The sequence below is a fragment of the Lepus europaeus genome, chromosome 13 (genome assembly GCF_033115175.1).
Source record: "Lepus europaeus isolate LE1 chromosome 13, mLepTim1.pri, whole genome shotgun sequence".
Lineage (NCBI taxonomy): Eukaryota > Metazoa > Chordata > Mammalia > Lagomorpha > Leporidae > Lepus > Lepus europaeus.
In genome coordinates this window covers 89,868,778-89,888,436 of record NC_084839.1, presented here as the reverse complement: position 1 = coordinate 89,888,436, position 19,659 = coordinate 89,868,778, and the positions used below count along the sequence as shown (strand labels likewise).

Sequence of the window (19,659 nt, the reverse complement as noted above, 5' to 3'; positions counted from 1 at the left end):
GGTTTGAATGCGTCCCCCAAAGTTCATGTGCTGGGAACTCAGCCCCAAGAGCCATAGGTTAAGAAGGTTCAGAGGCGGGCCCTTTGGATGTGACTATGATTAGAGGAAGCCATGATAGCCTTGTTGGTTTCACAAGCAGAGGGAAAGAGGCGTGGCCTAGCGTGCTCCCTCTGTCTGCCCTGGGATGCCCTCTGCCAGGTTCGGATGCAGCAAGAAGGCCAGGGCCATGCTCTTGGACTTCTCAGCCTCTTCAAACCATGAGCTAAGTAAACGTCTGTTCCTTATAGAGTACCTGGTCTCGGGTGTTTCGTTACGGCTGCAGACAACAGACCAAGGCAAGGGAATGAAAGAGAGAAGGCTGTGTGTCTGGGAAGAAAGGGGGGCTCCTACATTTGTAGGATCTCATGGTTCTGGGGTACCGTGCTGCACCCACAGGGCAGGTAAGCTCCAAGTGTGTCTGCAGAATGGTTACCTGGAGCTCGAGAGGGATCCTGGGAAGAAGAGGCTACCTCCACCAAGGGTGTCACCAAGGGTGCAGGGTTTTAGACATATAAGTGTTGGGGGCCAGCACTTTGGCTTAGCAGGGTAAGCCTCTGCTGGCATCACCAGCATCCCACATGGGCACCAGTTCGAGTCCTGGCTGCCCCACTTCTGATCCAGCTCCCTGCTAATGTGCGTGGGAAAGCAGCAGAGGATAGCCCAAGCGCTTGGGCCCCTGCACCCACACACAGGAGACTGGGAGACCAGGATGAAGCTCTTGGTTCCAAGCTCTGATCTGGCCAAGGAGATGACAGCAAACTGGGCTATAACTCACTGTTTTGCCCAGTTCGGCAGGGAGTGCGGCCAGCTCAAATGGGAACCAGGGGGAGAAGAGCACACTCGGATCCTGCCTCCCAGCTTGAGCCCCAGCAGGCACTGATGGCCCAGACAGAGGAGAGCCGCCAGCCGGGGCCACTCGGCACAGCGCTCCGCCTCCCCGCTCCTCCCCGGGGCCACGTACTTGACTTGCCGTCCAGTCCTGCCCATCTCTGAGGGCTGCCTCGCCTCACAAGACCCAGGCATCATGGGCTGGATGGGCTGGCTCAGCAATAGTCTTGGAACAGAAGAGAGAAATGGGAAATTGTATCAGCACCGAAACCATAGCACCTATGGCCAACGCTCATCCCCACTTCCTCAGAGGTCGACAAACGCAGGGCGTCATCTTCCCTGCTCATGGGGACCCCAAGGCCTCTCCTGCCACTTCCCTCACCGCATCCAACTACAGGGACTTTAGAATCTCTCTGGACCCTGTGTCCATCTGCAGCAGGGAGCTGAGACAAATCGCTGAAAACCACCCCCTCGGTCGGCCTCTGCACCACGGTGGGCTCCGTACCTGAGCTGCCGATCATGGCTGAAGTCGGGGCTGGGCTGGCACTGGCTGGCCTCCTGGGAGGCGGGAGCAGGTGTGGTCAGATTCAGAGTCGGCGGGAGCACGGCCGTGGTGCTGCTGAACTGGGACGTCAAACTGCTCACTGAGCGGCTGCCGGCCTGCAGCAACTGCGAGCCCCTCAGTGGCTTGGGCCCCTGGAGCATTGAGAGGGGTAACACTTAGACTGAGCTCAGGCACCCTTCCCTGGGCCTACTTAGGACCCAACTGTGCATAAGTTCTTTTGATCTCGTGGCTGTCACCCCATTGGGCTCTAAGCACCTCAAAGCTTCTTTGAGTACCTTGGGCCTTGGATAGTACCAGGCTCTCAGCACACAAGGGACAGTTGGACACGAGCTGCAGTCGACTCCCGACACACACCTGTGCATTCGGTCTCTCCAGCTTGTTGGGCCTGCTCCTGCCTCGGGGTCTTTGCACGTGTTGGATCCCTCTTTGTGGAATCCCTCTGCCTGCCCCGAGACCCATGGGGCTCACTCTCTTACCCTCTCGGGTCTCGGCTCAAGTGCTGCCCCCTCGCACAGACCTTCTCTGCTCTCCCTGGGCAGGTGCTGGGGCAGAGTGGTTAAGATGCTGCTGTGGATACCTGCGTCCTACATCCCAGTGTCTGGTTCAAGTCACCGCCACTCTGCTTGCAGCCCAGCTCTCTGCTAATGTGCATCTTAGCAGGCAGCAGGTGATGGCTCACGAACTTGAATCCCTGCCACACACATGGGATGTGCAGCCGGATGGAGCTCCAGGCTCCTGGCTTCAGCCTGGCCCAGCTCTGGCCTTTGGAGAAAGCACTCTCTTTCTCTCTCTCTCTCTCTCTTGCTCCATCTTTCAAATTACAGACAAACAAAAAACAGCTCCACTCCATCCGCTACTCATCGCTATGTGATGTGATCTTTACCCAGTTTGCTCTCCACCCCTACTTGGAACAGATATTCTGCTTTTTTCCCCCCTTTTCTTTCTTGTTCACTGCCGTCCATCAGTGCCCTGAGTGACCCAAAGAATGAACGAGGGAACGGGTTTGTATTTGCTTTTGAGTTTTCAGTTTCACTGACCACCGACGCATGCAGTGACACCACAGCCCACAGCCATTTGACTCTAAGCACTTTTACAAAATCTTCCAATATCAGATGTAGCATAAATCTTTCTCCAGGTTCTTCTTTTCCAAAATGTCCTCATTTCTGATGAGTTTTCAAATCACAAGGCCACATTTTCAGGAAGAACCCTTCAGTTTGGATACAGAAGGACGAAACTCTGTGATTCTATTGCAGACTCACTCAACCGTCCATCAAAAAACATACTGAAAAATGGCGTCCCTACCGACCATGTACAGATCTCTTTCTGGTCATTTGATTCCCTAAACAATATGGTATAGCAACCACATACAGGGCATTGACGTTGCATTAGGTACTGTAAGCCATCTAGAGTTGATTTAGAGTGTGTGAGAGGATGTGTGTTGGTTACATGCAGATATGATCCCATTGTACCGATGGGACTTGAACATCTGTGGATCTTGGTACCCTTGGGGTATCCTAGGACTGACCCCAGGATGCTGGTGGATGGCTACTGGTTGATGCACACTGCACTAGTTTATGCTTGTCTGCCCTGGGTCCCAGGCTCCCTACTGGACCAGGAGTCCCTTGCGAGTAAGGACAGCTCTTGTGCGTCTCGGTCATCTGTTGCCACCCGAGGGCTGTGTGAAGGTGACAGGTTTGGGGGTAGCGTCTGTATCCTGCCTTCCCATCTGCGATCTTCCAGAAGTGAGGGCTTGTGACTTCTTGATTGAATTTCAGGGCCATTTCTCCACTGGTGACCCCATCAGTGGAGAAATGGCTGCAAGGGGAGGGCTCGGAATGGACTCTGGGGGACCCGGAGGTGGGGACGAGGTGGCTCTGGAGCACAGGACAAGGATCAGAGGCAGCTGCTCCCAGGGCAGTGTTTCAAACCAGGGGTGGGCGACAGGGATGGAAGACGATGCGCAGGAAGCTGTGAGGGCCTGGGATGTCCTCGTCCTCCTCCATTCAATGTCAAGGCTGAATGTTTGTGCTACACGGTGTCTTTAAGGGCAGGAGGGAGGGACTGAGGTGGGCGTTCATAAAGAAGCCCGTACAACGTGGACTTCAACGTGGTTGCAAAACAAGAAGGAAAAAAAAAAAAAACAGCTGACTGCCATCATCTCCCCCAACTCCCCGTCCACGGAGGAGCAACGCAGGTTTCCAGCACCAGAATCAAGATGCCCTGGCCTGCAGGGAGTAAGGCTGCTCTGGTGGCCAGGACTGAAGGCGGAGAGGGGCCTCCCTTACCTGGGTTGATATCACAGGCGACTCTCTGAGCAGGTGCTGGTTTGCAACCTGGGCCGAGGCCATCTGCCCGGGAAGCTGAGGGCTCACCACGAGCTGGGGCTGGGACGCTGATGTCCTTTGCTGCAGCAGCTGCTGGGCCTCAGGCCGCTGGGGGCTGCTGAAGCTCAGGGAGACAGCTGGCTGCTGCAGAAACATCTGGGGACACAAGAGAAACGTCTGTAAGGTGCAGGTGCGTCTCGCAGGTGCGTGCGCCTCCTTGTCTCCTCTGTCCACAGCCAGAGGTCAGCCTTCCTGCTGTCCCCGAGTCACTGTGAGCGCCTCTGGTGCCGCAGCTCAGTACAAGGTGCTGGACAGAGGTGGGTGGGACGGACATTGCCCCATATGCACGAAGGCCATGGTCAAGTGACTGGGGCCAGATATTCCACAAATACATATTTTTCAGATTTTGTTTATTTGAAGGACAGAGTTACAAAGAGAGGTAGAGAGGTAGAGAGAGAGAGAGAGAGGTCTTCCATCTGCTTGTTCACTCCCCACATGGCTGCAGTGGCTGGAGCTGCACCGATCCAAAGCCAGGAGCCAGGAGCTTATTCCTGGTCTCCCATGTGGGTGCAGGGGTCCAACCACTTGGGCCATCCTCTGCTGCTTTCCCAGGTGCATTAGCAGGGAGCTGGATCCAAAGTGGAGCAGCTGGGACTCGAACCAGCACCCATTGGGGTGCCGATGCTGCAGGCTGGGGCTTTTACCTGCTGTGCCACAGCGTCAGCCCCTCCATAAATAATTTTTAGACATTTTCTTAGAGACCAGGTTGACTTAGCAGAAGGAAGAGACATCTGTGGATGGAGTGAATGAGTGAATGACATGGTAATGGTGGCAGAGGGGTGGCTAGTCTGTGGCGTGGGCCATGTTGTCCTTACAGTAGGACCAGGGCTGAATGAACCTCTGACCAGCGAGCAGGGTCTGTACCCAGGCTGCTGTGGCGAGTCTTCAATTTGGCGCACTCAGCTGAGAGGCAAATCCGTGCCCATTAAGTAAGAGAGGCTGCCTCCCCGGGCAGGGTGACTCGGCATCAGGTCCATGGACTGGAGACGTAGGTAGAGGCTTTGTAATCATCATGATATTCCTGTGTGTTCTCTAACTGAGATGTTTCAGACATTAAGAGACTGGCAGGGCGGATGCTGTGGTGCAGAGGGTTAAGCCACCACCTGTGATGTCCGTATCCCACAAGGGTTCCAGTTTGGGTCCCGACTGCTCCACTTCTGATCCAGCTCCCTGGGAAAGCAGCGGAAGATAGCCCAAGTGCTTGGGGCCCTGCACCCACGTGGGAGACCCAGAAGAAGCTCCTGGCTCTTGGCTTCGGCTTGGCGCAGCCTTTGCAGCCATTTAGGGAATGAACCAGTGGATGGAAGCTCGCTCTCTCGCTCTCTTTCTCTCTCTCTTTCATTCTGCCTTTCAAATAAATAAATACATCTTTAAAAAAGAAACTGTAATATATTAGCCTAGTATTTTTAATTTGAAAGGCTGAGGGGAATTTGATGAGGCATTTAAAGACTGCTGACATGTTTTTGAGAATCCTGATGGAGTTCAGATGACTTCCATGTATGGTCAGCCCTCCACATCCTCCAGTTTTGGGTCTGCAGATCCAACCAACTGTGGACCAAAGCTGTTAATAAAAGAGCTGCCTCCGAGGCATCCATTTGGTCCAGCAGTTAAGAGGCTGGCTGATGCCTGCATCTCCTGTCTGATGCCTGGTTTCACGCCCCTACTCTGCTTCTGTTTTTATTTACTTATTAAAATTTATTTTAAGATTTATTTACTTATTTGAAAGGCAGAATTACAGAGAGGGGTAGAGACAAAGAGAGATCTTCTATCCACTGGTTCACTGCCCAAATGGCTATTAACAGCTGGGCCAGATTGAAGCCAGGAGCCAGCATCTTCATCTGGGTGTCCTACATGTGTGGCAGGGGCCCGAGGACTTGGGCCATCTTTGGCTGCTTTCCAAGTTGCCTGAGCAGGGAGCTGGACCGGAAGTGGAGCAGCTGGGATTTGAACTGGTGCTCATATGGGATGCCGGTGTCACAGGTAGTAGCTTAACCCTCTGTGCCACAATTCCAGTTCCATCTGCTTCTAGATCTTGCTTCCTGCTAATGTGCGCCCTGGGAAGCAGCATTTTATGGCTCAAGTACTTGGCTCCCTGCCACCTACTTGCGAGACCTGGGCTCTTGGCTTCAGGCCGATCTAGTCTAGGCTGTTGTAGGCATTTGGAAAGTGAACCAGCGCACAGAAGAGTGCGCTCTCTCTGCCATTCAAATAAAATGAAAATAAGACTTAAAAAAAAAAAAAAGAATTTCATCCATTGCAAGTATGTACTGACTTTTTGTCATAATTCCCTAAATAATACAATGTAACAACTATTTATGTAGCATTTCCCTTGTAGTAGGTGTTATAAGTCATTTGGAGATGATTTAAAGTGTACAGGAGGATATATGTAGGTTATATGCAAATAGTACCCTGTTTTTATATAAGAGTTTCAGCATCCTTGGATGTTGGTACTCACCATGGGTCCTGGAACCAGTTCAGTATAGATACAAGGAATGGCTGTCTTCAGTTTAAAACAGTGTTTAGCAAGGTTAACTTCTTAGGTTTATAGATGTGCCTCATTAGCTATGTGAAATGTTTGAAAGATTCAGCTATGTTAAATTTGTAGAATTAATGGTCTTGGTAGATAATCTTGATTAGTCACAATTCATTAAAACTTATAAAATAACTGGACATCAAAACACAAATGAAAGCCTTTGTTCTTTTTATGTCAAATTAGATTTTAAGAAAAATAAGATCTATAAGTTGACTCAAAATGTTTAAGAAAAACAAGTGTTTTAAACTATTTTTTAAGAAAGATTTATTTATTTGAAGGCAGAGTTACAGAGAGAGAAGGAGAGACAGAGAGAGAGAGACAGACAGACAGACAGACATTCCATTTGCTGGTTCATCCCCCCAAAGAGCTGCAACAGCCAGGGTTGGCCCAGGCCAGGAGCTTCATTCAGGTCTCCCTTCCTAGGCTCATTAGCAGGGAGCTGGGTTGGAAGTGGAGCAGCCGGGACTTGAACTGACACCCACAAGGGATGCTGGCATCACAGGCAGTGGCTCAGTCTGCTACACCACAATGCCAGCCCCCCAGAAAACAACTTTAATAGTTTCAACAATAATTTTCCTAAAGACCTGTAGCCAACTTGTTCAATAAAAGTCCCTCTTGGGCTTAAACAATATCGATTGATGGTTTATAGATCACATTTTCTTTTTAAAAAATTCTTTGGGAGAGCGAATATGAATGAATGAATATCTCAATCCCATCTGCAGGTTTACTCCCCCAGTGCTAGCAATGGCTAGGACTGGAATGAGGCCAGAGCTGGGAGCTACTGATGCAAACCAGATCTCCCACGTGGGTGGCAGGAACCCTATTCCTTGAACCATCACCACTGCTTCCCAAGGCTGCACTGGCCGGAAAGTCTCGGAGTCAGGAGCTGGAGCCAGATGTCAAACCCGGGCACTCCAATATGGAATGCAGGCGTCTTAACCGCTAGGCCAGACGCCTGCTCCCGTGGCAAGGTTCTTGCCACGCAACATTCCAGTCCAGCCCATTGGCTTTGAGTTCTTCAGCAGGAAGGCCCGCTTCTCGGCAGCGTCTGGCATCTTTAATCCCCATTTCTGCAGACTCCGTGCAGTGCAACCTCATACCCGGTCCAGAACAGAAGTGCTGACGGCTGCTGAGGCACAGAGCAGGTTTGGAAAGGCAGATGTAGAGCCACACCCTGAGGATGCCAAGAGGGGCACTTAAAAATCAGGCGGCTGCTCGAGATGTTCGGATGCTTGGTTGGGATGCTCGCATCCCGCATCCCACATCCCAGCACCCGTGTGTACGATTCCTGCCTCCGACTCCTGATTCCAGCTTCCTGCTCACACAGACCCTGGGAAGCAGTGGTGATGGCCCAAGTCATTGCACTCCTGCCAGCCACATGGAAGACCTGATATGTGCTTCCCAGATTCGGCCCTGGCCCAGGCCATGCCGATGTAGGTATGCAGGGAGGGAAACAGCTCACGGAAACCCATTCTGTCTCTTTCTCTGCTTCTCACATAAATGAAACATTAAAGAGATCAGACAGCTCAAGTGTCTGCTTAGAGATGGGTTCGGTCATTGGCCAGCAGGTGCCTGATGTTGTGGGGTTTTCCCACTCATCTCTCATGCCCCCATCACCAGCAGCGAAGCCTGCAGTTTTAAAATGAGGGCTCTTGTTATCACTTTGGCTGGCAGGAGTCATTTTTCAGGTGTTCGTCATCCTATGCACGCACGTGTTCAGGTGTGTGTACAATCTCGGCTCTCTTATGAGGCTTGTTTACAACACAGGAGGTGACTCGTTTGTCATCACTTCAGCAACTCCTAAATCTAATACTCAAACCCAATTACCATATATTTCTCTTGTAGGATATAATTTACCTTGTGATTGGTGGTCAAGTAAACATGCCCTTAGTATATCCCTTATTTAACGTAGCTTACATCAGACATATCTCCGTTCAAATTCCCACCCTACCATCTAGTAACAGTATGACCACGGACAATTTTCCTAACGTTTCAAAGCCTAGTTTCCTCATTAATAAAACAGTGGCGTTAAGAATATATATCTCATAAAAGATTAAATGAGATTCATGCATATAAGTACCCGAGCCAGAGTTAGTGCAAAACAAATGTATGCGAGGTACTAAGTAACAATGTTTACAATTTCAAGAGGAGGATTTTCCTCCTGTGACTCCGGGTATATAAAAACGATCAGCTAAATTAATGAATGGAATGCATGGCAAACTGAATGAAGCATTTATGTTCACGATGTCTGCTGGTGTTACGTAAGACTGGGCAGTGTGCTGCTCTCTCCCACTGCTGAACAGAAACCCTGCATCCCACAGTGCTCGGCCAAGTAGCCGGCACTAACAGGTGTCTGCCTGATGGGGAGACGCAGGGGGAAAGGATGGGAGGATGGAAGGGAGGAAGGAAGAAAGGATGGATGGATGGAAGGAAGGCAGGTGGAGGCATGGATGGAGGTAAAAACGGAAGGGTGGGGACAGGTGTTCCACGCAGCAGTTTAGTTGCGGCTTGGGATGCCCACATCTCATTTTCAGGGCTCCTGGGTTTGAGTCCTGGCCCCACGTCTGTTCCAGTTTCCTGGTAACGTTCACCTTGGGAGTCAGCAGGTGATGACTTAAGTACTTGGGTCTCTTCCACCCCTGTGGGAGACCTGAATTAAGAACAAGGCTTCTGGCTTTAGCATGGCTCAGTCCTGGTTGTTGTAGGCATTTGGGGGGTGAACCAGCGGCTGGAACATCTCTCTCTCTCCATCCTGTCTCCTCTTTCTCTCTCTCTCTGCATCAGTATTTTTTTCAACTATATGCTATACATGAAACCAGGGAGGGTGACAGGAAGGAGAGGTGTGAGGAAGGAAAGAAGGTTGGACGATGGACAGACAGACAAAAGGAAGGGCGGACCAAAGAACATGTGGGCCTTCCTATGAGTGACCAGCAGAGGGCGACGTGCTCTCAAAAAGGGAGCCTTAGGCTGGATGGGGGTAGAAGGGCCCACAGGCCCAGCCCATGCAGAGCCCACAGAATACACGATCACTCAAGCATCAGTAGGCTTCAGCAATGATCAGCGTCCCGCCAGTCTCACTTCACGGGGAGGGAGCTGGGGTAATTTTGACTTGCTTATTTTTTACAGTTGAATCACATAGCTTGCAACCAAACATCAGATTTTGGTTAAGCCTTTTGGAGTGTTTGATGGTATTTCAAAAAAGCTGGAATCAAGAATTTGTTCTGGCACAGAAATGGTGACGTTTACCGCTTTCTCATACTACATGGCTCTTCAAAGCCTCTCCCACGCATGGATTTAATCAGAATCTGCACCCAAACGAGCTTCGCTTCTCATTCCGTTTTCCACGAACTTCCTGAAGTACGCTTGTGTTTCTTTAAGTCCCAAAGAGGAAAAAGCAAGGAGGCAGACTGCTGGAGGGAAACCTTCTCGGCTCTGGCTATCTGTGGATTTCCACGTTCTCTGGAAAATTCCACTGCAGAGATAGGGCCAGGGAAGCAGCGCGGGCACGGAGCACACGGGAGGGCGTGGCTTCCACGGTGTCCCCCCACCCAGGACACAGAGGCCTTTTGGGGGTTCCACACACGCAGCAGCCATAGGAAGAGCCATTCTGATTGCACCAGGGGGCAAAAGCCAGAGCCTGGCTACCTGTTACTTTGCCGTCTGGCTTCTGTGTCTGACCAGGCAGGAAGCAGAGGGCCCCAGGCATGGAGGAGGATGCTCGCACACCCACTGAGCCTTTAGCTAAGCACTTTAAGCAGTGTGGGGCTTCGGCTTCCCCCTTCCTGCTACCAGAAAAACTCCATTAAGGTAACTGGAGCCACATGAATTCTGGGGGCCCATCAGGCCCTGCATTAGAGAGGAAAAGCCTCCAGCTGGGAGAGAAGAAGTACAAAATCCCACAGCTTTCTGACCGCATTTCTTTCCAGTCTTCCCTCGGGCCCGGTCCATGCAGGGGTGTGGCCGCCGGGGGCAGGGGACAGGCTGTCTAGTGAGGGGCACACAATACACACATGCCTGAGCAGAAGCAGGTGTAGGGCGGTAGCTTGCCCTGGACTGTTCGCTCTCTCTCTCTCTTGCTCAAGATTGATTGATTTGAAAAGTAGAGTTACAGAGAGAGAGAGGCAGAGGCAGAGAGAGATCTTCCATCCACTGGTTCACTCCCCAGATGGCCAGGGCTGGGCCAGGCTGAAGCCAGGAAGCTTCTTCCAGGTCTCCCACATGGGTGCAGGGGCCCAAAGACTTGGGCCAGCTTCCGCTGCTTTCCCAGGCCATAGCAGAGAGCTGGATTAGAAGTGGAGCAGCTGGGACTAGAACCAGCGCCCATATGGGATGCCTGTGTTGCAGGTAGTAGCTTAACGCGCTGTGCCCCAGCAACGGCCCCTGGACCCCTCTCTTTTTCCCAAACAAAACAAACAAATGGCAGGAGGAGAGGATTGCTATCCACTGGTTGACTTCCCAAATGCCCGCAACAGCAGGGGCTGGGAACTCAATCCAGGCCTCCTATTTGAGTGGCAGGGACCTACCTGCTGCTGCCTCCCAGGGTCTGCATGAGCTGGAACTGAGAGCAGAGCTGGGACTTGAGCCCAGGCACTCTGATACGGGAGGCAGGCATCCCACCTGCATTTCAACTGACAGGCCAAATGCCCAGCCCTGGGTTTCTCTTTTTAGGGTGAGGGGCCGGCTCTGCCAGGGAGGGCTGTGCAGGCACAGGACGTGGGGGTGGGGCACTGTCTGAAAAGCCCGCAATGAAAGCCCCTGAGGGTCGGATCACGTTGCTGGGATCCCAGAGAGGCAGTGTAGCCTGAACAAGGCTTCTCCCCCGGCCATTAGCACATGAGCACAGGATGTGGGAGTCACAGCGTGCTGGCTCAGGCTGTGCCCTGGTAGAGCCTGCGTGTCATGGACGCTGGAGCTGTGTGGCCGGGGAGGGGGCCTGTGGCAGGGCTGGGGGCAGCAGCAGGGACGGGGCCCTGACCACTTTCCTGGAGCATCTCTGTGACTCCCTTCTGTCTCTCTCAAAAGGAGTCCCAAGAGTGACAACAGTAAGAGCTGCTGCAGGTTGGAGCATCAGAGGGTACCCCCCCAACCCTGGGCATGCCACAGGTGGGGGCACAGAGGAGCCAGCCCCAGCCCCTGCTGCCCTCGCCCCGGGCTGGGGTACACACAGCACCACCCCCCATCTCTCCCTCAATTCATCTGCCCAGCATCTGTCTCAGGGCACTCCTATGCATTTGGAGAACATTGAATTGAGAGAGATTTCGTGCAAAAATGTTGAAATCCATGCAGATGCAGGGGTTGTCACGAAAGTGCATGGTAAGCAAGGCTCGTGAAAAAAACTCTGTGTGTGGATTTCCAAATTGTTTGCAGCAAAGCAAACCTATCGTTTCATTCTATCTTCCAGGAACTTCTGGACAGACCATCGCAGAGAGTAGACAGAGCTTCCGTCTCTCTCTGCCGGCAGCCCAGCAGTGCCACGGAAGCTACTAGGGACCAGCTAGGGACCAACTGGCACCTGTGCCGGGGTGTCAAAGGCCACAAGCCTGGCTGAACATGCAGGTGAGGTAGTGACCGGTGAGGGGGGAGGGAGGAGGGCATCATGCCTGGCCTGGAGACCGGGAGGCAGGGCTGGACTTGCACTTTGCCCCTGGACGTTTCAGACGCTTTGTAAGCAACAGAGGGCTCCCTGAGGTGGCACAGAGGAGGCTCGGGAGGAAGCCTCGTCTGCCCTGAAACGATCTCTAAGGACGGTCCCCTCGGGCGGGGTGGACGCGGACACACGGCAGAGGGCATCACCTGGACGTTGGAGTCCTGGACCAGGTACAGCTGCTCCTGGATCTTGTGCAGCTCTTCCTGCTGCCACCGGATGTTGGCCTGCAGGATGCGCGTCCGCTGCTCCAGCTGGTCTTTGATGGTCTGGAACATGCTGAACTGTGCTGAAAACTGCAAGGTCACGGGGTCACTGCCACCTGCAGGCTGGTCTTGCTGAGCAGCCCATGCACACATGCCTCCCTTCCCTGGCCCGTGAATTCCCAAGGAGCCCGCTGCAGGGGTGCCTGCACGGAGCAGACAGGGGCTGGGGCCCGGCCCGGGGTCATGGAGACAGGGGCTGGGGCCCAGCCCGGGGTCATGGCCACAGGACAGCCTGAGTCTGCAGGTCTGGCTGACCGCCGGGCCATCCAGGAGGTGTTCAGCTTGCGACTTGCTGCAGGTCGCAAGGCTGGATTGGCCAAGGGCAGCCAGTGAAGCCCGAGGCCCAGGAGCTGCGTGAGGCCAAGAAGTTTTGCAAGCAAGGGCCTGTTCCCAGCCCCTGCCCCTGCCTCAGTCATGGAAGCGTGGGCACCAGACTGTGTATAAAAACAGATTCTGCTGCTACCCCTGAGCTCAAAACACACCGGTGCTGTGCCAGATCGCAAGAAAACTTCCATCCGAGGGTGCACTCGGCTGGGATCTTGATGGAGAATTTGAACAAGCAAGCTGCATCAGGTAGGTGGTTTAGAAAACAAACAAGAGGCCGGCGCCGCGGCTCAATAGGCTAATCCTCCGCCTTGCGGCGCCGGCACACCGGGTTCTAGTCCCAGGCAGGGCACCGATTCTGTCCCGGTTGCCCCTCTTCCAGGCCAGCTCTCTGCTGTGGCCCGGGAGTGCAGTAGAGGATAGCCCAAGTGCTTGGGCTCTGCACCCCATGGGAGACCAGGATAAACACCTGGCTCCTGCCATCGGATCAGCGCGGTGCGCCGGCCGCAGCGTGCTGGCCGCGGCGGCCATTGGAGGGTGAACCAACAGCAAAAAGGAAGACCTTTCTCTCTGTCTCTCTCTCACTGTCCACTCTGCCTGTCAAAAAAAAAAAAAAAAAAAAAAAAAAAAAAAAAAAAAAAAAAAAAGAAAGAAAGAAAGAAAGAAAACTTCCATGGCGGGTTCTACAAAGTCAGGAGCGGCTGGCCGCGGCACCGCCCACCTCCAGGGGCCACAGCTGTGGCGGCTGAGCTGGTTCCCTGCGGGAGCGACCCAGCGCGGTGCATACATCCTGAGCATCCGCTACTTCTGGAAGCATCCTGAGGTTTCCAGGGTGTTCCAGACACCCAGCGGTCAGTCTCTGGTAAGAAGATCTACTCTCACTTAGAGACACGTTCGACACAAAGGAGACTTCTTGGCCAACTGCCCCATCACCTCCCTGAGTTTTGCTTTCTCTCCTTTTTCCCTGAAGGGAGCTTCATTGATAACACTGGGGAAGAGAGTGTGGGGAAAAAAAAATCACAGGATCTCATTGATTCCCCAGGTTGGAAGGAGAACTGTCTGACTTGAAAAGTCAGTGTTTTGCAGGATACTGTAAGGAACACAGCTGTTATTCCACACAGTGCGTCTAACACACTGAGGGCAGTGACTGCTAGACAAAGCCTTTGTCACACCAGTGTGTATTACCAGCATCAATGTGCTTCCCTATGTGGGACCTGCAGGTCAAAGCAATTCTCATTTCATGTGCCTTTGGCTTAAAAAAAAAAACAAAAACAAAAACTCACTCATCTCAGACCAGATGTGCTTTTGGAAATTTACAGAAAAAAAATCATTTGGCTTTTTTCCTCTTGGCCTAACGAGGACGAATGCAGACTGTCCCAATGCGCAGACTCTGCGTGGGTGCCTTCTGTACCTCGCCACGCAAGCACACGTTCCCTCACTGCAGGAGAGCAGGAACTCTACCGAGTTCCACTGGCTGGGGAACCACTTCCTGGGACCCAGAGCCAGCTCCCTGCCAAGCTAAGAAACCCCAGAGGGACAGCTCTGGCTTCAAAAGAGCGTCTGTCCGTTGGCTCCGCGGCCGTACGTGGGGTGCACAGCAGGTCCCGCTTGCCTGCTGTCCCTCCGCCTCTTCATCTGGCAAACTTCTACCCATCCTCTCGCAGCCGACACAAGCGTCACCTCCTCCATGATTATTCTCTCTCTGGTTCCATAAAATCCCTGCCCCGCCATGAGCGGTGTGTCCGCCTATCTGCTCCTCTCCTCTCCGAGCACTGGGGTGAGGGTTGTGTTACGGTCATGTTTGCATCCTAGCGTCTCTCGCTCCTTGGCCCAGATAGTAACTCAGTGCACGTGGCTGAAACCAGGAAGGAGTTATTCAGCAAAGCTGTAATCCACTCCCCTCCCCCTATTTTTTTTTTTTAAAGCAAATGTGATATTTATAGTCCCAGACTCACAGCTTTTTGAGCCTCTCAAAGCCTCCCAATAACATTCGACCTAATTCAGACCTTTTTCCTTTTTTTTTTTTTTTTAATATCATGGCCAATTTAGAGGTATTAAGAAAATGACAAGAATACAGAAAAGTGGCAGAGAGCTGAGCAAACATGAGTGAGAGGATTCAAAAGCAGGCGCTGGAGGAAGGGACGTGGGGAACGCGTGCGGACAGGACAAGGTTGAAGAAAGAAGACAGGTGCGCCTTCGGGAAGCAGCAGTCCCTGCCCACGTCAGCATCAATAACCCCCACGCGCTCCACAGCAAGCCACACATTGTGTCTGGAGGAAGGGCCGCCCGTCTCCTGCATCCCAGACTCACCTGGGCCATGGGAGCAGGTGGGCTCTGCAGAATGGTCTGAGGCAGGAGCTGCTGCGTGACATCACAGGATGATGGGGAGGGCAGAGGAGCCTGGGGAAGAGAGCGGGGCCTCGGTGACAAATACTGCTACTGGGCCCCCGCAGGGGTGCAGGGGGCCGCATCTCGGTCGGTCGCTTGGGTCACAGGAGACCCTTCTGCATGCATTGGGAAACGGCTGGGAGTCAGGACTTCCGGAAGGTACAGGCAGCTGTTTGATGGCTGTACCACTTCCCAGACAGGGCGTGTTGTCAGTGTGGACGCACACAGGGGCCGTACTGCAGGTGGCCTGGAGCAGGCTCCTGGAGCACTGCGGGCCGCCAATGTGTGTCCAGCACGGTGTGGTCTGCAAGGCCCGCGGAAGCCCCCAGTGCTGCTTGGCTCCGCTTTCCTGTCTCTTGTTTCACACCCCAGCCCTGATGGATCTGGCTGCTCTTGTCCCCAGGGGGTTCATCCCCAGCAGTGTTGTCCAGCACAATCCTGACCTTTCAGCATCCATGACCCCACACCGGCCATGAAGACCGGGCCCCTTCACCACCTCTGTCTGGGATCCTCAGGGACCCGGGGCAGTGAGCTGAGTGGCATCTTTGCTTCCCAAGATCACTTGGGTGGGTGGCATGGGGTAGGGGGCAATTTGCAGAAACAGGAAAGGAAATCCTAGGGGCTGGTGCTGTGGTGTAGTGGGTAAAGCCACTGCCTGTGGTGTGGGCATCCCATATGGGCGCCGGTTCAAGACATGGCTGCTCCATTGAAGATCCAGCTCTCGCCTAATGCAGTGGAAAAGCAGTGGAAGATGGTCCAAGTGCTTGGGCCCCTGCACCCACATGGGAGAACTGGAAGAAGCTCCTGGCTCCTGGCTTCGGATTGGCTCAGCTCCAGGTGTTGCAGCCATTTGGGGAGTGAACCAGTGGATGGAAGATCTCTCTCTCTCTCTCTCTCTAACTCTGCCTCTGCCTTTCAAATAAATAATTAAATTTGTAAAAAACAGAAAGGAAACCCCAAGCTTTACAGGCTATGGGCATTTTTCAAAGAAAAGTGAAAGGGCCCTTGTGAAGTTATTTCACTACTGACCCTGGTCCCGAGGGACTATAAAAAAGTAGCCCAGGGGTGGGTGTTTAGCTTAAGCGGTTATGATGCCTATGTCCTACGTCAGAGCACCTGGCTTGGAATCCCAGCTCCGGCTCCCGACTCCAGCTTCCTGCTACTGCAGGCAAGGCAGGGGGCGATGATGGCTCAAGTCGTTGGGTTCCTGCCACCCACATTGGAGACCTGGACGGAGCTGCAAGCTCCCGGCTCTGGCCTGGCTCAGCAACTGCAGGCATTTGAGGAATGAACCAGCACACAGGAGCTCTCCTCTTTCTGTTTATGGCTCTCAAATAATAATTTAAAAAGCAGCAAAAATGTAAAAAGTGTGACCCCAGATGGCACTGGGAGGAACTGACAACAAGAACCTTTGCTCTGAGGGAGAAGCAGACTTAGGGCTAAACCAGGTCTGGGTTCTCCTAACCACGCTGTCCTGCAGAGCCCTCTGGGTCCCCTCAGCAGCTGGAGCATCACCCCGGACTGCAAGGACCCTGGGAGGATGGCGGGCAGAGCTAACAGGTGTACCCAGACATGGCTGGAGAGAAGAGAGTGGTCTTCCCCACCTCTATTGGGAAATAAAAAAGGTCACCCCGATCTCCCAAGCGCAGTGGGCAGCCATCAGGGAGGCGGTACACTCTCTCCATCTCCAAAGCGTCAGCAAGTGGTGGGCAGGAGCTACCTGGTCCCCATCTGGATGGGGCCCCTTGAACTCCAGGGCCCTTCGCCCATCTGGCCATGGAGATCTACGTCTTTCTCTGCAGGGGAACTAGGGACTGCTTTGGCTTGGAGGTGTGGCAAGGCTGACCTTGGATGACTTCCAGGGGTGGGTCACAGAGGCTAAGGAGCTTCTGCCTGGCTCCCCGAAGGTTTCCTCTTGGCATCCAGGCACACGGGCGGGTCAGCAAAGGATGCTCTCAGCTGAGCTCCACCTTCAGCCAGCCCAGCCCAGGGGCCGGCCATTTGAGGGAAGAGAGCTCTCTAGCCTAGGCTGGTGAGACTGCGGATACCTTCCAGCAGAGAGCGGCCAACCTCGTTTTTCCTTTCTGAACCCCTGGCCCAGGCTCCGTGGAGGTGATTAAGTGATTGATGCTGCACGTTGCTAAGGTAGATGGCAAGAAAAGACCAGAAGGGCGTGGTCTGGGCAGTGCCCTTGCACGCTTTTCCCAACATCCTGGAGCCGTCTGGAGCACACCAGCGACACCCCCTGCTGTGTACACAGAGCTGCACCTCGGTTGATGGTTTCCCAGCATCCTCCCTGGGGTGAGGCCAGGGCGGTGTGTGTGTGGGGGGGTCCTCAGAGGACCTGTGGCTTTGACCCCAACTGGGAAGCCATGAGTTTTCTTTCTTAAAATCCATTTGGATTTTGTATCCTACAAAACATACAGCCACATTAATTTCATTACGAAAATATTTCCGTTTGGTTGCCAGTTAAATAATTTACCTTCCTCTCCCTATTCCCCGGCCATCCTATTCTCAACAGCTAAGTGAAGAGGCGGCTCATGGCTCGTGGCTCCTGCAGTCCCCGTCACAGGGAGCATACTGCTGGTGAGAGGCCCTGGGCCACATACGTACCGGCATGGTGGCGGCCTGGCTGAGCCCAGGCACCCGTAACTCCTGCGGTAGAGTGGCAGACCTTGGCAACGTCACGGTGCTGGCCTCTGCCATCAGCTTGGTCGGCGTGGCTGTAAGAAGACAAGGCGTTATCTTCCTGACTCACGTGTACTCACAAGCTGTCTTTGCAACCAGTGGCAGGACTCAAGGGCTTGGCTGGAACCTTGCTAACTGCCCAGCGTGGAAGCAGGTAGAAGACACCACAAGCAAGCCCCAGATCTCATTTCCACCAGGAGTGTCCAGCCAACCACCTGCCCCATCTGACACCTCACCGGGGTTACCAAGAGCAGCTAAGTTACATGACCCACGCGTCACCCACTCTGTGTTTGTTTGGCACCGCAGTGGAGAGATCGGAGTACATAGGGCACGAGGGATGCAGACTGCAGGACAACCTCTGTTCCCCAGGCACAGACAGCCCTGACTCCGCTCAGGCCTGGGGACCCTTGTGGGACTCTGTCCCTCCTGGTCCAGTGAGGTCCCCTGGGCCACGCCCCCTCCATGGCAGGGCACTCACAGGTGGGTTCTGACATGGCCGTGTGCGAGGACTTGTGGGAACTCCTTGAGGATGCCGATGGCGAGGGGCTGGCGTGAAGGCCCGGGGCACCTGCGTCCAGCGCGCTGAAGGGCTGCTGAGGTTCCAGGCCGGAGCCCTTGTCCTGAAACACACAAACACAAAGCCCGCATTTTGGCATCTCGCTGTGGGAATGAATGGAGGAGACCCTGGAGGCTGGAGGCTTTTGGGACACCCCCAGAGCACACTGGGCCAGAGTCGAACAGACACAGCCACTGGGATTGCAGCTGCTAAGCAGCAGTTACTACGCTTCCCCACCTTTTATTTAGACTTAGATGTTCCCAGCTGACTTTGCATCTTTTTTTCCCTTAAAACTGTCACCTTGACACCCAGAATCTCGGCTTTCCAAGCAAAGGGGCAGAGTCGGGATGCAGAAGCAAGGTTGCTGTTGGCATCACACTGTTAACGTGTCCAGTGAGACAGACACACGGCCTCCCAAGACTTCTCTCTGCAGCCTCTGTGCCCCCACATGGTGAATGAGCAAAGGGCCTATGGCCTCCTCTCCCGAACTCTGCCTCCACACTGATCCTGCCACCAGGATGTCTCTGCCTCAAACAAACAACGCAGCTCCGATGGTTATGACCTTGAGGGACATACGCCCATCCTCCATGGCCTACGTACAGAGGTCATTTTAATTAAAAGACATAGTGATTCCTTTCCTGAGCCCTGTTTCTGCCTTGTCTTAAGGTGGAAATTGCCGAAACCAATGGGCTACATGGACAGGCTGGTCTATAACCCACAGTCTCAGGCGCAAAATCCTGTTTGTGTGAGTTGCAATGGCGGTTCTTGTTGAGGTTGATTTCGGTTCTGAGAGGAGGAGCATGGTGGGAGCAAGAGGTGCGGAGTCTCGAAACAGACCCTGGGAGTTGGGTGAAAGCAGGCCAGAGGTGAGCAGCCCGCAGACTCGTTTATTTCAGTTGTTCCAGCAGCTTATATAGCCAAGGCAGCCAATCCGGTAAAGGGGCGGTCTATGCCCTAACCAATCACAGCCTGCTGCCAGGCAGTTTCCAAAGCCATCCAATCACAGCCTGTTGCCAGTCAGGCTCTTGTTGCCAGGCAGTTTCTGAAACCATCCAATCACGGCCTGCTGTCAGTCAGGCTCTTTTGTCATGTGGTTTCCAAAGCCATCCAATCACGGGCTGTTGTCAGGCAGTTTCTGTTGTCAGCAGCCATCTTGGCATGACCTTTTCACCTCTTCATTCCACCACAGGTTCTGTCCAATGAGTGTGGACATCATGCGTGTGCAGGAGAAGGGCCTGTGCAGGAAGTGTGACCCTCAGGTCCTTGTGCAAAACAGAGTCACAGGAAGGGCCTGGATGTGCCAGTGCTCAATGACACAGTCCCTTCCATCAGGGCCCTTGCGAGGGGTCCCTGGACCATGGCTCCCGGGGTATACTGTGGTCCTGCACCCAGGAAGGGAGCAAGCACTTTTACACCACTGTGTATCCCATCCAAGCATGGGAAT

At 53.6% G+C, this 19,659-nt stretch overlaps 1 protein-coding gene across 4 annotated transcripts in view; it reads right to left on the bottom strand.

The window, feature by feature from the left end:
• Window positions 1–19,659, bottom strand: part of NPAS2 (neuronal PAS domain protein 2) — a 177,425-nt gene that overhangs the window by 5,649 nt on the left and 152,117 nt on the right. For 3 of the 4 annotated variants that reach the window (XM_062208782.1, XM_062208781.1, XM_062208779.1), the window contains 7 exons: window positions 18,138–18,279; window positions 17,585–17,694; window positions 14,894–14,983; window positions 12,143–12,289; window positions 3,718–3,912; window positions 1,373–1,563; window positions 1,001–1,093 (listed from right to left, as the gene is read on the bottom strand). In XM_062208782.1, coding sequence (XP_062064766.1) covers window positions 1,001–1,093; window positions 1,373–1,563; window positions 3,718–3,912; window positions 12,143–12,289; window positions 14,894–14,983; window positions 17,585–17,694; window positions 18,138–18,279 — 968 coding nt within the window. The remainder of the gene's footprint in view (window positions 1–1,000; window positions 1,094–1,372; window positions 1,564–3,717; window positions 3,913–12,142; window positions 12,290–14,893; window positions 14,984–17,584; window positions 17,695–18,137; window positions 18,280–19,659) is intronic. The other variant, XM_062208783.1, reaches the window with a different exon arrangement.